The 17,370-nt window shown below is 44.8% G+C and overlaps 1 protein-coding gene across 4 annotated transcripts in view; it reads left to right on the top strand.

Moving 5' to 3' along the window:
* The window catches only part of RNF213 (ring finger protein 213), a 297,165-nt gene that overhangs the window by 119,046 nt on the left and 160,749 nt on the right, over positions 1-17,370 (top strand). For all 4 annotated transcript variants that reach the window (XM_069763592.1, XM_069763594.1, XM_069763593.1 and 1 more), the window contains exons 15-19: positions 4,288-4,377; positions 13,816-13,938; positions 14,659-14,842; positions 16,929-17,102; positions 17,184-17,330. In XM_069763592.1, coding sequence (XP_069619693.1) covers positions 4,288-4,377; positions 13,816-13,938; positions 14,659-14,842; positions 16,929-17,102; positions 17,184-17,330 — 718 coding nt within the window. The remainder of the gene's footprint in view (positions 1-4,287; positions 4,378-13,815; positions 13,939-14,658; positions 14,843-16,928; positions 17,103-17,183; positions 17,331-17,370) is intronic.

Below are 17,370 nucleotides of genomic sequence, written 5' to 3'. Positions count from 1 at the left end.
AGTTCTGACACAATCAGAGCTTGTAGATGTAGCATGAACCAAGAATCTGCAAAAATCCCAGTCCGTGCCCTCATCATCTCCCGCCTCTACTACTGCAACCTCCCGCTCTGTGGCCTCCAATATAACCATCTTATACCCCTCCAATCTATCCTAAACTTTGCCGCCTGTGTAATCCACCTCCCCCCCCGCTATTCCCTGGCCTTTTCTCTCTGTGAATCTCTTAACTGACTTCCCATTGCCAGAGACTCGAGTTCAAAATCGTAACTTTGGCATACAAAGCCAGCGACAACCTGCCTCCTCCATACACTTGTGGCCTAGTCTCCTGGTACTTACTGTTGAATTTACAGAAGTTTACATACACTATATAAAAAGACACATCTGCATGTTTTTCTCAATATCTGACATGAAATCAGAATAAACCTTTTCCCCTTTTAGGTCAATTAGCATTACCATAATTATTCATATTCTCCAAATGCCGGAATAATGAGAGATAATGTTTTAAGGCATTTTTACTTACATACTGCAAAGTCAGACGTTTACATACACTAAGATTACTATGCCTACCGCCTCAATGCATTAACCTAACGATCCCTGTGTGGCCTATTTATAATAAAAAAAAAAAAAGGTTCCTCGCATCATGTTCTCATACACTTTATGCAGTATTAGCCCTCTGTGTCTGTACTGCTACATACTGGTTCATGCAGCTTTACATGAACACCCGAGCCTTACACTATAGCTGGTCCGAATAACTAAAGCAATTGTTACCATCCACCTCTCGTGTCTCCCCTTTTCCCCATAGTTTGTAAGCTTGCGAGCAGGGCCCTCACTCCTCCTGGTATCTGTTTTGAACTGTATTTCTGTTATGCTGTAATGTCTATTGTCTGTACAAGTCCCCTCTATAATTTGTAAAGCGCTGCAGAATATGTTGGCGCTATATAAATAAAAATTATTATTATTATTATGCCTTTAAAAAATTCTGCACTGCCCATATTATGATGATTTCATGTGTTTGGAAGCGTCTGATAGTATTTTTTTGGCAACATTTGAGTTAATTAGAATCACACCTGTAGATGTATTTTAACCCCTTACCGGCATCGGACGTACTATACCGTCCGATGCCGGCTCCCCTGCTTTGATGCAGGGCTCCGCGGTGAGCCCGCACCAAAGCCGGGACATGTCAGCTGTTTTGAACAGCTGACATGTGCCCGTAATAGGCGCGGGCAGAATCGCGATCTGCCCGCACCTATTAACTAGTTAAATGCCGCTGTCAAACGCAGACAGCGGCATTTAACTACCGCTTCCGGCCGGGCGGCCGGAAATGACGTCATCGCCGACCCCCGTCACATGTCCGGGGGTCGGCGATGCGTCTCCATTGTAGCCATAGAGGTCCTTGAGACCTCTATGGTTACTGATTGCCCGTCGCTGTGAGCGCCACCCTGTGGTCGGCGCTCACAGCACACGTGCAATTCTGCTACATAGCAGCGATCAGCAGATCGCTGCTATGTAGCAGAGCCGATCGTGCTGTGCCTGCTTCTAGCCTCCCATGGAGGCTATTGAAGCATGGCAAAAGTTTAAAAAAATGTGAAAAAAGTAAAAAAAACATAAAAGTTTAAATCACCCCCCTTTCGCCCCAATCAAAATAAATCAATAAAAAAAATATCAAATCTACGCATATTTGGTATCGCCGCGCTCAGAATTGCCCGATCTATCAAATAAAAAAAAGTATTAACCTGATCGCTAAACAGCGTAGCGGGAAAAAAACTCGAAACGCCAGAATTACGTTTTTTTGGTCGCCGCGACATTGCATTAAAATGCAATAACGGGCGATCAAAAGAACGTATCTGCACCGAAATGCTATCATTAAAAACGTCATCTCGGCACGCAAAAAATAAGCCCTCAACCGACCCCAGATCACGAAAAATGGAGACGCTACGAGTATCGGAAAATGGCGCAATTTTTTTTTTTTTTTTTTTTTTTTTTTTTTTAGCAAAGTTTGGAATTTTTTTTCACCACTTAGATAAAAAATAACCTAGTCATGTTAGGTGTCTATGAACTCGTAATGACCTGGAGAATCATAATGGCAGGTCATTTTTAGCATTTAGTGAACCTAGCAAAAAAGCCAAACAAAAAACCAATGTGGGATTGCACTTTTTTTGCAATTTCACCGCACTTGGAATTTTTTCCCCGTTTTCTAGTACACGACATGCTAAAACCAATGGTGTCGTTCAAAAGTACAACTCGTCCCGCAAAAAATAAGCCCTCACATGGCCAAATTGACGGAAAAATAAAAAAGTTATGGCTCTGGGAAGGAGGGGAGCGAAAAACGAACACGGAAAAACGAAAAATCCCCCGGTCATGAAAGGGTTAATACACACCTGAAACACACTGCTTATTTGTGTAGCATCGTGGGAAAGTCTCAGGAAATCAGCCAAGATATCAGGAAGAGAATTGTGGACTGGCACATGTCTGGCTCATCCTTGGGTACAATTTCAAGATACCTGAAAGTGCATTGTTCATCTGTACAAACAATTATACGCAAGTACAAACAAGATGGGAATGTCCAGCCATCATACCGCTCAGGAAGGAGACGGGTTCTGTGTCCCAGAGATGAACGTGCTTGGGTTCGACATGTGCATATCAACCCAAGGACAAAAGCAAAAGACCTTGTGAAGATGATGATGGAAGCTGGTAAGATTGTATTAATATCCACAGTGAATCAAGTATTGCATCAACATGGGCTGAAAGGCCACTCTGCCAGGAAGAAGCCAGAACTCCAAAAGAAAAAGAAAAAAGCCAGATTAATGTTTGCAAATGCACACAGGAACAAAGACCTTAATGTTTGGAGACATGTCCTGTGGTCTGATGAAACTAAAATTGAACCTTTTGGGCATAATGACCATCGTTACGTTTGGAGGAAAAAGGGAGAAGCTTGGAAGCCTAAACACCATCCCAACTGTGAAACACGGTGGTGGCACCTTCATATTGTGGTTTTTTTTTTTTTGCTGCAGGAGGGATTGGTGCACATCACAAAATAGATGGCATCATGAGAAAAGAAGATTATGTGGCAATACTGATGCAACATCCCAAGACATCATCCTGGAAGTTAAAACTTGGGCGGAAATGGGTATTCCAAATGGACAATGACCCGAAGCATGCTGCTACAATAGTAACAAAGTGGCATAAGGATAACAAAGTCAATGTTTTGGTGTGGCCATCACAAAGCCCTTATTTTAATCCTATTGAAAATTTATGGGCAAAGCTGAAAAGGCTGGTGTGAGCAACGCGACCTACAAACCTGGATCAGTTACACCAGTTTTGACAGGAGGAATGGGCCCAAATTCCGACCAACTATTGTGAGAAGCTTGTGGAAGGATATCCCAAACGTTTGACCCAAGTGACCCAAATACTAATGAAATGTATGTAAACTTTTGACTTTGTAGTAAGTAATAAAAATGCCTTAACACATTCTCTCTCTCTCTCTCATTATTCTCGCATTTGGCAAATATTAATAATTTTCGTAATCCTAATTGACCTAAAACGGGAAAGGTTTTTTATTCTGATTTCATGTCAGTTATTGAGAAAAACGTGCATAGGTGTCTTTTTATATAGTGTATGTAAACTTCTGGTTTCAACTGTACCTGCACGCAACTTCTGAGGCTCACAAGATCGATCTCCTTCTCTACTCCCCTCTTATCTCCTTTTCCCACAATCCCATACTAGATTTCTCCCGTAGATCCCCCTCTACTGTGGAACTATCTACCCCAAGATATCATACTGTTGCCTACCATGGGAACCTTCAAAAGGAACCTGGAGACCTACCTCTTCTGACAAGCCTACAACCTGCAGTAACCATCATTCCACCATACCGCTGCACGACCAGCTCTATCCTCACCTACGGTATCCTCACCCATCCCTTGTAGATTGTGAGCCCTCGCGGGCAGGGTCCTCTCTCCTCCTGTACCAGTCGGTGACTTGCATTGTTCATGATTATTGTACTTGTTTTTTGGTATGTATACCCCTTTTCACATGTAAAGTGCCATGGAAGAAATGGTGCTTATAATAATAATAAAAAGCAGGCAAGAGAAAAGTGCGAGACAGCCCTGTTTTTAGTTAGTGTGCTGTCCATGTGAGCATCAGAGATTATTTGTGCAGAACATTTATTTTTGGCTCATATTAGAATGTTATTTTTCCTGTGAGATGCCATAACAGGTGTACACGTGATCTGTCATCTTCCCTTTTATAAATTGAATGGTCTTGAAATTATTCACCCAATATTTTACATCCTAGGCATGGAGTCTGATTCTGAACGCTGGGGAAAAAGTCACTCCAAAGTGGAAAGCTTCTCTCCTCCCGATACTGTGCAGAAAAATTAATCAGGTATGAAACGGAGGCAACATTATTGTTAATACCTTTCTGATGTATAAGGTGTATGTATATCACAGTGAGGTGCCAGTGTACTGAGCGGATCAGGATCGCTTGGTGCCGATTGGTTGTCATGGCATACAGGGATCCACTGAGGCCCCCAAGGTTGCCAACTTAGTCCCCTTGCGTGTGGCTGCGATTTAAAAAAAAATCACTGCAAATAGTGCGGTTTTTGTCATGGATGTGTCCACTATGTGTGAACACAGCCTTAAAGTCTTTTACCACGAATGAGGAAATTATTGTTCTGTTTATTACCAAATATGTAGAAATAGAGCTGAAATTCCACACAGATTCCTGGCTGCAGAGCGCATCTGTAGGTTCAGAAGAAGGGTAGGATGGTTTTTTTTAAGGAGGATCTGTCACCATATCAAAAGTGGACAGATTTTGCTTTTATTTTATTCCTGCTGCTCCTCTGAATATTCCATTTTAATTTCTATGCCATACAGTTCCAGAGGTTTGAAAACTATATTCAGGGGAGCAGCAGGGATAAAGTAAGAGCAAAAACTGGTAAATGATCACCTGGTAACGGGTCCTCCAACTCTTGTTACTCTTGTTCATATGTGACACAAATATGACAAGACCAGGTACGGGGCAGGATAATAATTTCAAGAAGCAGAAAATTCACAGATTACCGTATATACTCGAGTATAAGCCGACCCGAGTATAAGCAGAGACCCCTATTTTTGCCACAAAAAACTGGGAAAACTTACTGACTCGAGTATAAGCCTAGGGTGGAAAATGCAGCAGCTACGGGTAAATGTTAAAAATAAAAATAGATACCAATAAAAGTAAAATTAATTGAGACATCAGTAGGTTAAGTGTTTTTGAATATCCATATTGAATCAGGATCTCCATATAATGCTCCATACAGTTCATGATGGGCCCCATAAGATATTAAAATATGCCCCATATAATGCTGCACAAATGTTAATTATGACCCCATAAGATGCTCCATACAGACATTTGTCCCATATAATCTTTCACAAATGCTGATTATGGCCCCATAAGATGCTCCATACAGACATTTGCCCCATACAATGCTGCACAAATGCTGATTATGGCCCCATAAGATGCTCCATACAGACATTTGCCCCATATGCTGTTGCTGCGATTAAAAAAAAAATTAAAAAAAAATTAAAAATCACATACTCGACTCTCGTCGATTAGGCCCCCCGGCACTTGCTATAGTCACCTTTCCCCGTTCCACCGCCGGGCGCCACTGTGTCTTCCGCATCCTCTGCACTGAAGTTCAGGCAGAGGGCGGCGCACACTAATTGCTTCATCGCGCCCTCTGACCTGAGCGTTACTGCAGAGGACGCGGAAGACGGAGCCCGGCGGTGGAACGCGGAGAGGTGAATATCGCGCAATGCCCCCGTTATACTCACCTTCTCCTGGCACTGTCCCTGCACGTCCCTGGTTCGGCGCCGGCAGCTTCTTCTTGTGTTGAGCGGTCACATGGTACTGCTCATTACAGTAATGAATATGCGGCTCCACCCCTATGGGAGTGGAGTCTGGTCCATATTCATTACTGTAATGAGCGGTACCATGTTGACCGCTCAACACAGGAAGAAGCTGCCGGCGCCGAACCAGGGACGTGCAGGGACCGCGCCAGGAGCAGGTGAGTATGACTAGACCACTGCCGCTCCCCCTCCCCTGTCGACCCCTGGGAATGACTCAAGTATAAGCTGAGAGGGGCAATTTCAGCCTAAAATAATGGGCTGAAATTCTCGACTTATACTCGAGTATATACGTTAAACACTTTTAGGTTATGCACAAATGTTAAGTATTTCTGCACCAGGCTGTGTCTCTTGGCGTTTTCGCCCTGTTTTTTGCTTTCTATTTTTCCCCATGCATTTCAATGATTGAAAAAGGCTGTAAAAACGCTGAAAGAATTGACAATCAGCAGGTGTGAACCTGCTTCAAATCTGCAAGGAAAAAGTAGGCAACGTGTGCATGAGAGTTCAGAAACCTCATTCACTGTACTGGATCTAGGAAATTGTTCAGTTTTTGTAGCAAAACTGCACAGAAAAGACTGCTCCAAAATTGCAGTAATTACTTAACCTGTGCACATGCCTTTTTATGTGCACTCATTATTTTTTTTTTCTAACTCCTTCATTACATATGACATACATGTACAGCATATGTCGGGTCCCTGTCTTTGATGTGGCCTCACATGCTGAGACTGCATGTTTCCCCGCACATGCTTTCTGATTTAATCAGTCATCATGTGCCTTTAACAGCCACGGGTGGAGTGGTGCTCCACCCGCGGCTGTTAACCTATTAAATCTCTTTATTACAAAAGAAAAACACTTCTGATCACTCCTTTTGCCCATTGAAAATAAATACAATAAAAAAAACCCACATATTTAGTATCGCTGCCTTCAGGAAAGTCCGATCTGACAAAATATAAAAACAATTATTCCGATTGGCAAACTTAAAGTAAAAAAAAAAAAACTATACATGTTTTGTATTTGTGTACTCATACTGACCTGGGGAATCATATTATCTTGTCTGTTTTGCCATGTAGTGAACATGGTTAATAAAAAAATATATTAGGAAAAAAGTGCAATTCCACATTTTTTTATTTCACCGCACTTGGAATTTTTTTTCCCATTTTCCAGTACACTATGGTTAAGTCAATGGTGTATTTACAAAGTAAAACTCGTCCCACAAAGAACAAGCCCTCAAAGAGCTTTATTAGCAGAAAAATAACTAGATTTTGGGTACTCACCGTAAAATCTGTTTTTCGGAGCCTTCATTGGGGGACACAGGAAACCATGGGTGTATGCTGCTGCCACTAGGAGGTTGACACTATGCGAAAAAAAAGTTAGCTCCTCCCCAGCAGTATAAACCCACCAACTGGCAGAAAGCTAATCAGTTCGTGAGAAAGCAGTAGGAGAAGCAGAGAACGTAACAGATAACAACAGAACCTGGTACAACATTAAACAAGGGCGGGTGCCGTGTCCCCCAATGAAGGCTCCGAGAAACAGATTTTACGGTGAGTACCCAAAATCTAGTTTTCTCTCTCGCTTCATTTGGGGACACAGGAAACCATGGGATGTCCCAAAGCAGTCCCAAGGGTGGGAATAAGTATAATACCCTCAAGTCAGAACTCAGGCCACTGCCATCTGCAGGACCTTTCTACCAAGGTTCGCATCAGATGAAGCATAAGTGTGAACCCTGTAGAACTTAGTAAAGGTATGGATGGAGGCCTATGTAGCAGCCTTGCAGAGTTGCGAGGCTGATGCCTGATGGCGAACTGCCTCTTAGACGGTAAGCTTCCAGAACGGTGGAACAAATCCATCGAGCAATGGTAGACCAGATCGCAGGAAGACCCCTTTGTGAACCCTCTGAGATACTGAACAGAGAATCTGAGCGCCGGAAAGGCTCAGTTCTGGACAGATAAACACGTAAGGCTCTTACTAGATCCAGTTTGTGCAACGACCGCTCTCGGGGGCGAGACTGTCAAAAAGATGGAAGCAGAATGTCCTCATTCAAATCCTTGAAGAAAGGATGGAACCGGACGTAGGACCACCTTGTCCTGGTGAAAAATCATGTAAGGGGAACAACAAGAAAGCGCTGCTAACTCAGAGACCCGTCTAATTGAAGTGATGGCGACCTTCCAGGGAAGGAATGTGGAAGAGATCTCACCAGTGGTTCAAACGGAGACTGCTGTAATACGTTGAGTACCAAATTAAGGTCCCAGGCATTTACTGGGGGCTGGTAGGGCAGAACGGAGTGAGCAACACCTTGGATGAAGGTTTTGAGCTGTCTGCGAACGGCCAAATTCCTTTGAAACAGGACTGACAGAGCCGAAACCTGTCCCTTTAATAGTACTAAGGGACAGTCCAGACTCCAGACCCGACTGTAGAAAGGACAAGATGGATGGGAGATGAAACGCCATTGGAACGGTTTGGTGAGTTTCACACCAGCGGAAGTAATAATAATAATAATAATAATAATTTTTATTCATATAGCGCCAACATATTCCGCAGCGCTTTACAAATTATAGAGGGGACTTGTACAGACAATAGACATTACAGCATAACAGAAATGCAGTTCAAAACAGATACCAGGAGGAATGAGGGCCCTGCTCGCAAGCTTACAAACTATGAGGAAAAGGGGAGACACGAGAGGTGGATGATAACAATTGCTTTAGTTATTCGGACCAGCCATAGTGTAAGGCTCGGGTGTTCATGTAAAGCTGCATGAACCAGTTAACTGCCTAAGTATGTAGCAGTACAGACACAGAGGGCTAATAACTGCATAAAGTGAATGAGAACATGATGCGAGGAACCTGATTGTTTTTGTTTTTTTTTGTTTTTTTTTTATAAATAGGCCACACAGGGATCGTTAGGTTAATGCATTGAGGCGGTAGGCCAGTCTGAACAAATGAGTTTTTAGGGTACGCTTAAAACTGTGGGGATTGGGGATTAATCGTATTAACCTAGGTAGTGCATTCCAAAGAATCGGCGCAGCACGTGTAAAGTCTTGGAGACGGGAGTGGGAGGTTCTGATTATTGAGGATGCTAACCTGAGGTCATTTTCGGAGCGGAGGGCACGGGTAGGGTGGTAGACTGAGACCAGAGAGGAGATGTAGGGTGGTGCAGAGCCATGGAGTGCTTTGTGGATGAGGGTAGTAGTTTTGTACTGGATTCTGGAGTGGATGGGTAGCCAGTGTAATGACTGGCACAAGGTAGAGGCATCGGTGTAACGGTTGGTGAGGAATATGATCCTGGCAGCAGCATTCAGGACAGATTGGAGCGGGGAAAGTTTGGTAAGAGGGAGGCCGATTAGTAGAGAGTTACAATAGTCCAGACGAGAATGAATAAGTGAAACCGTAAGAGTTTTTGCAGAGTCGAAAGTAAGAAAAGGTCGAATTCTAGAAATGTTTTTGAGATGCAGGTAAGGAGAGCGAGCCAGTGATCGGATGTGGGGGGTGAATGAAAGGTCAGAATCAAGGATGACCCCAAGGCAGCGGGCATGTTGCTTTGGAGTAATGGTGGAACCGCACACGGAGATATATGCGGAGAAGTATGCTTTCCATGTTCGGTGGTAAGTTCGGGAAGACTAAGGCTTCCTTGCTTTGATCATAGTTTGGATGACCTGATCGGAGAAACCAGCTGATTTCAAAACCACGGCTTCAATGGCCATTCCATTAAATTGAGCGACTGAGAACTCTAGTGGAAGAGGGGCCCCTTCGACAAAAGATCCGGACGATCTGGGAGTCTCCATGGCGTGTCCGCTAGAAGTTTGATCAACTCCACTTATCAGGGTCTCTGTGGCCAATCCGGGGCGATGAGGATCATGGGAATACCCTCTGCCTTTATCTTTTTGACTACCCTGGGGATCAGCGGTAGAGGTGGAAACAGGTACGGAAGGGAGAACTGTGCCCAAGATATCACTAGCACATCGAATCCGATTGCTAGCGGGTCGCGGGACCTGGACACAAACTGCGGAACCTTGTGGTTGAGTCTGGACACCATTAGGTCAACGTCTGGAGTTCTCATTTGAGGCAGATCCTGTGAAAGACTGTCGGGTTCATGGACCATTCGCCTGCTGCAACCCCTTCTCGGCTGAGGCTGCCGCCCAATTTTCGACTCCCGGTATGTGCACCGCGGAAATTGCTGGAACATTCTGCTCGGCCCAAGACAGGATCCAAGCGATTTCTGACATCACTGCCCAACTTCGAGTTCCCGCTTGGATTTCTAGAATGTTGATGGGTAGGGAAGATTCCTGAGCTGACCACCAACCCTGGATCGTCTAGTCTTGGAACACTGCTCCCCAGCCGAGAAGGCTGGCGTCCGTTGTTACAATCTTCCAGTGAAAGGGAAGGAAGGACCTCCCCAAGATGAATCGTCTGAGAGCGCTCCCACCATATCAGGGTCTGTTTTAGCCGCGGTGGGAACGAATCGAATTGTCCCATCTCGCCAGAAGGAAGAGTTGGAGAGGAAATGGAATTGCTTCCATTGAAGGCAACTATCTTGCCTAGTATGCTCATGCAGAAGCGGAGGGAGCAGGGAGAGGAGCTTCTGAGAGACCGTATTCCACGCCTGAGAGCTAGGGATTTTTCCTTGGGTAGGAAGATCTTTGCTTGGGCGGTGTCGAAGAGCATTTCCAAATACACAAGACGTTGGACCGGGATCAGAGAGGACTTTGCGGTGTTGACAATCCAGCCCAGCCGAGCAAGAGCGTCCAGGGTGATCTGCAGACTTTCTTGACATTCCGTGAAGGTTGCGGCTTTGATGAGTATGTTGTCCAAATAGGGAATGGTGAGGATTCCCCTGCTGTGTAGAATGGCCATCATTGTCACCATCACTTCACCGCCCCCAGAGTTTTTACCAATCAAAACGGCAGTGCCGTGAACTAGAAGTAAAACCCTGGAATGGAATTTCTGGTCTGGAGGAGGGAGTCGATAACTTTGAAAAAACCCGGAACGAGAGAGGTATTTTTTGGTAGACTGGACTCGAAGAAGCGATATTGAGGGAGAGTTAGAAAATTCTATTTTGTAACCGTAGGAGATGATGTCTCGGACCCAAGCATCGTCCACTATGGATAGCCACTCGTTCTGAAACAGAAGGAGACGACCGCCCACCCTGGGAGACTTTCCAGGTGGGGGCGACCCATCATGCTGAAGAGAACCGGTTGGTGCATGGCCTGGAGGGCCAGCGTTGTGTAGGTCTTGAATGCCAGGTTGAAGCGGTCTTAAAGGAGGGTCTTTTCCTTTGTTGACACTTTGGGGATTTGTCCTGGCGGGGGCTACTCTGTGGTTGAAACCTCCGAAAGGAGCGAAAAGGAACTGTGCGACGGGGTGTACGCTTAGCCTTCTGTTGTGGTAAAAACGTACATTTACATTATCTTGTCTAATTCTTCTCCAAATAGGCGAGAACAGGCTTTAAGCCACAGGACCCTGCGGATAGAGATGATGTTGCCAGCTGCTATGGATGAACAGGCAGGCGGCTGCATCTAGAGATGCGGACAAAAGGTATTTTCCCGTGTGGCCGATCTGCCAGGTCATTGGCCGGGGCTCCGGCGACGATACCTTTGCGAAGATGCTTCGCCCAGGGGGAGACAGCCTTGGCCACCCTGTTAGCGGCAAAGGACGGCAGAGGGAAGAGCCCATGGCTTCAAAGGTGGACTTAGCAAGAAACTCGATGTGTCTGTCAGAGGGTTCCTTTAGAGAGGAACTGTCAGACAGAGGAAGTAACGTCTTTGTGGCCAGCTGGGAGACCGGAGGGTCCACCAAGGGGAAACGCTGCCCACTTGTTAAGCAGGTCAGGCTGAAAAGGATACAGGACGCTCATGCGTTTTTTCTCTCTCTGGAAATGCTTGTCTGGATGCTGCTATTCCACTGCGAGGGTCCTGTTGAACTCGTCGTGGTTGGCAAAGACACGGGAGAGGCGCTTCGTTTTCCTGAAAGACACAGTCTGTTCAGGAGAAACATCAATGTCTTTATTGTCAAGAGTCTCGTTAATAGCGACAATCAAACTATCCACCGTGCCATGCCATTTTGAGACCTGTGCGGAGTCCAGATTTGAATCTGACTCCGAAAAAGAGTCTGACTAGCGTCTCTGGAGCGTCTGATGGAGGAGACAGGGAGGGAGCTGGAGTCCTGGCAGGCGGTGATGGGGACGATGAACTGGACAATGAGCTAATGTGGGTACTCTTTTTTGAAGCTCTGGACTTCCTGTGAGGGGAATCCCTTTGGGTAGCGAGGGGTTAGTAGCCGACGCATCCGAGGGGGGAAGCTGAGACCTGCTTTTAAGAGCAGGATTCGGAAGCCGTTCCAAAACCGAGACCAAAATGTGAGATACTTTGGTTAAGTCAGCTACCGACTGAGATAGAGATATGATCCACTCAGGAGGGGGCGCACTCTTGTTGCGAGCAGTGGGGGGCTCCTGGGAAGACATGTTAGATGGTCTGCAATTAAGGCAGAACGGTGAGGTCTGACCAGAGAGTAACTTCTTGTTACAGGAGGAATATGCAAAGTGTACTACAATGGGAGGAGGATGGGAGTGAGGCTCCCTAGGGTTAAACATAGGCAGAAAAGCTGTGTGCCAGGGGAGATCTGCCAGGGATGAGAGCCGACCCCCAGTGACAGAGATTACAGACCTGGATCCTGTCTGGGAGCAAATTGTTGGCGTTGCTGCTGGGAGGCTGCAGAGCGGAGAGAAGATGGCGCTGGTTCGTGGGTGGAGCCTGTAGGGGGCACAGAATTCCCGCTCAATTGTGCGGAGATCCTGGGCTGCTGAAAGGTAGGCACGCAGCACTGCAGGGCCAGGGGAGAGAGAGCTGTGCTAATAGTCCGGGATGGAGGGGCGGAGAGTCAGCGCCTGTGATTGGCCAGCCGGCTGGGGGCATGGCCTAACGCTGCAGTGGCCCAGATAGAAGCCGGGGGCTAAATTAGGAATGGGAGACTGCAGGGGGAAGAGGGGGAGTGCGGTATGCCAGGGATGGTATCAGAAGGTGGCAATATGAGGGAATACCACATGGATGTTCTCCCCCTCTGGTCAAGACCTCTAGAGATTACTATTTATATATATTATTTTAGTCATCTCTAGAGGTCTTATTTATTTATTTATTTTTAATAAAAAGGAGCCTCCTGCTGCCGCTTGTATACCTGTCCAGAAGATCCCGTATCGTTCTTCGCAGAAGTGATGTCTCGTAGCCATCGGGTAACGATTCAGTCTTCCTCCCCTGAGCGACCGGCTATGGAGGGCGGGAGGCGTAGGGGTTAGTGGCAAGGACCAGTCTGCATCTTTGGCCTTGTGGATGCCCCAAACACCCTTGAAGTGTTAGGAGGCATGGTGTCCTGCCTGCCAGACACGAGAGGGTACAGTAGTGACGCATTCCCACACTGTGCTCCCGGTCTCTAGGGGGAGAGCAGAGTAACCCATTACACTCTGTCACCCAGAATCACAAGCTGTATCTGAAAAATCGATATCATTAATAAAAAAACAACAAAACCTAAGGTAGATACGGGGCTGAGGCAGCCCGTGTCCACCTCCTACTGACACTAAGCTAAAACTGATTAGCTTTCTGCCAGTGGCAGCAGCATGCACCCATGGTTTCCTGTGTCCCCAATGAAGCGAGAGAGAAAAAAAAGTTATTGCTCTGAGAAGAAGGGGAGAAAAAAACGTAAAATGGCCAGGGGGTTAATGAGGGCACAAACTGAATAGAAGACCCTTTTTGTGAAATTTTATATAGTGATATCAAAGAAGTTTCACTATATTTTATTATTATTATTATTATTTTTTTAAGAAATCGAGTTTGCTTCTTCAACAATGTTAATTATACTGTAATCTTTCGATAGATCTATATACGATATGGCTTATAAGACACTTTTGCTGTAGTATTCATATTTTGTGTTTCCCTGTTGCTTTTCTGTTGCAGGAGGAGCCTATTAAACAGATTATGATGTACTGCAAAGAGCAAACTCTATTTAAAGAGCTTCACCCATCGATAAATAAGTGTTTTAAGGACCGTGCCATTGAAGCCGTGCATTTTGCTTGTCAGGTACATTCCGCCATATTTATTGACCAGAAAACTCATCATCTGAACACACAGAGATCTACACATCACATTTCACCCTTTATCATTCACTTGCACTAAGTGAAATTTGGATGTTGATTTTTGCTTAATCTTTACTGAAATTAGCCACTAATTCTGCAGCTTGAGGGCATAAAGAAAATGTTTCTAAGCATTTAATAGTCTTATTGGCAAAATGTAGACCACAACAATTGAGCAATTTACATTAATTATTGTTGCCTGTCAACTTCCTTTTTTATATTTGTAGAACAGTCTAATATTATTTTAATGGTTTTCCATTAATTGTAATTTTAATATTATTCTAGAGACCTATTGCTTTTATAAAATAAGTGCTGCCACTTTGGATGGGAGCTGCCATTACTGTGCTTGGCTTCTTTAGTGCTCCACCTGTCACTTCTGCCTTCAGCTGTATTGATTTTCATCTACAGTACGCACCTTAAATAGGTTCTTGAGTTAATAGAGCAGATTCCTTTTCAGGATTCTCTCTATTTTTTTTTTTTTTATTTGTCCAGAGTGAGAAACCTTTCTCACTCTTGAGGACTTGAAGTCCTCACTGGAGCTTTGGCCTCATTGAGATACAAAGTCAACCTTTCATCTTTATCTCAGAGTGAAAATGAGATGTGTAACCCCTGGTAGATCACGCAATGTGGTTACCTTCACTGTTGTTTTCTCATTTTTCTTTCATAGTCTGAGAATAATATTCTCAGTCAGCTGGATACATATAACTTGTCAAATTTTGGGCAATTGGTGTCAAGCGTTATACTGAATTCCTGGCCAAAAGATGACCATGGAGAGTGCATCACGAACAATGACAGAATCTTACAGCATATTTTACAGTGGGACGATGCTGCATATATATTCAAACTTTATGGTAAGTTTTTTTTTTCTTATATCCCCAGATTTTGTTTATTTCATAATAAACTGTATCGTTAATATATTCCTGTTTACTTATCATTGCTTGCTTTGGTTGGGGGATGGCAAACAATAAAAAGTTGTGCAGGGCAGGAAGCCGACTGTCAGATCTCTGTATGCAGCACTGAGCAAGCACTGTGTATACAATACTGAGCAATGTGTATACAGTAATATGAAGTGCTAACAGCTCCTCGTCCTCTGGTTCCTGCTCAATTATGTTATCACTAGGTGTCAATAGGAGATACTGGGTCCTAGGAGAGACCTCGTCAGCTCTGCTATGCAGCTAAAGGTACCTTCACACTAAACAACTTCACAACGATATCGCTAGCGATCTGTGACGTTGCAGCGTCCTGGATAGCGATATCGTTGTGTTTGACAGGCAGCATCGATCAGGATCCTGCTGTGATGTCGTTGGTCGGAGCTAGAAGGCCAGCACTTTCTTTCGTCGCTGGACCTCCTGTAGACATCGCTGAATCGGCGTGTGTGACACCGATTCAGCGATGTCTTCACTTGTAACCAGGGTAAACATCGGGTTACTAAGTGCAGGGCCGCGCTTAGTAACCCGATGTTTACCCTGGTTACCATTGTAAAAGTAAAAAAAACAAACACTACATACTTACCTTCTGCTGTCTGTCCCCGGCGCTCTGCTTCTCTGCACTCCTCCTGCATCCTGTGTCAGCGTCGGCCAGCCGGAAAGCAGAGCGGTGACGTCACCGCTCTGCTTTCCGGCCGCTGTGCTCACAGTCAGCCCTGCGGCCCTGCGCTTAGTAACTCGATGTTTACCGTGGTTACCGGCATCGTTGGTCGCTGGAGAGCTGTCTGTGTGACAGCTCTCCAGCGACCACACAGCGACGCTGCAGCGATCGACATCGTTGTCGGTATCGCTGCAGCGTCGCTTAGTGTGAAGGTACCTTAAGGGGCTGCGTTTCCACTGTAACTAGGGCTAATTTACCATCACTAGTTACACAGGAACGCCTTTAAAAAATTTATTTCAATGTTAACATGTGTCTCAAAAGTGTTTTATGATCTTATGAGGGCATAATATGTGAAATAAATGAAAAATTAATAAATAAAAATCCAAATCAAAATTGCTGTTACTGGCCACACCCATATATAACAACCCTGTTACTGATATTTAAAAATAATTGTTACAGAAAGGGGCACAAATTCTAAAATTCGTTTGTCGTCCTTTGTGACTTTCCTCCTGCTGCCGGCGGTCACGTATGCCGATACTTAAGAGAAATGAATATTCATTTCTCTTAAGTATCGGCACACGTGACCGCCGATAGCAACAGGAAGCCAGTGGCTGACACTGCGCGCTACTGAAGAGCAATGAATACTCGCTGCTCTCTGCGACGGACACCCGGTCAGTGTTCCGACAGCTGTGCTCTCCTTGTGAGCAGTGCATGACGTCCCTGCCATTCGCACCAGAGCAGGACGCTGCGAGGGAGCAGAGGAAGGTAAGTGTAATGGTATGGGTTTTTTAATCTTTTTTGATGGGGCCATTAATACCAGGACTGGGATGGGTCCAATCATACCAGGAACGGGATGGGTCCAATCATACCAGGAACGGGATGGGACCAATCATACCAGGATGCCAGAAAAAAATAAATATTCATTGCCCTCCACGCCCATGGGCTTGGAATGCAGTGAATATTTATTTCTCTTGAGCAGCGGGCACAGGAGTTAGCCGTAGCCGCCGGCTCCTGCCTCTGTGACCCGCTGCTCCGCCAAAACCACTCCCCACCACAGCCAGAGCCGGTACATGTGGACTATAATACACACCCCTCATTTTCCTCCACATTTTGGGAGGGAAAAGTGCATCTTATAGTCCGAAAAATAGGATATATTATGAGTTTTAGCATTAGGTTTCTCTTTTTTTTGTCTTCTAATAATTATTATTAGTAATATCAGTACCAGCTTTGTTCACCACTGTATCAGTATTCAGTCCAGTGAGATCAAGGACCAACCGTTATGCAGTAGAGGAGGAAGAAAGCAAAAACAGCAGCACGTGATCTGTGATATGATGTTTTTTTATTTTATAGGAACAGACACCAGTATCATTCAGCATACTAATGAGGATATTCAGGAGCTGGTGGCGATTTCGGAATCTGTATTTCTAGATGCCAGAAAAAGTGTCATTGACGGTTCTGTGACTTTTAAACATTTGGAGTATATTTTGAAGAGCAAAAAACAGTTTTTGGATATTTTTAAACTTCGTAAGTTCTCTGACGGAAACTAATATAATGTGTTGAATTCTAATGACCAGTTAATGTAACATATTGATCTTTGTTTTTTAGGAGTAGAAAAAAGAGAGAACATTTCTTTGGCTGAAATGAGATTGGTGCTCGGGAGGAGGGAGAAAGAATTGGATACTTTAAAGAGGCAGCGTGAGTGGGTCGGCTGTCTCCTCAAAATGATCCAGAAAATTGCTCAGTTTACAACAGGTACTGATTACTGAATATATTTTTCATGAATAGACCTGGA

Source organism: Ranitomeya imitator, chromosome 4 (assembly GCF_032444005.1).
Source record: "Ranitomeya imitator isolate aRanImi1 chromosome 4, aRanImi1.pri, whole genome shotgun sequence".
Classification (NCBI taxonomy): Eukaryota; Metazoa; Chordata; class Amphibia; order Anura; family Dendrobatidae; genus Ranitomeya; species Ranitomeya imitator.
This window is presented reverse-complemented; position numbering and strand designations above follow the sequence as displayed.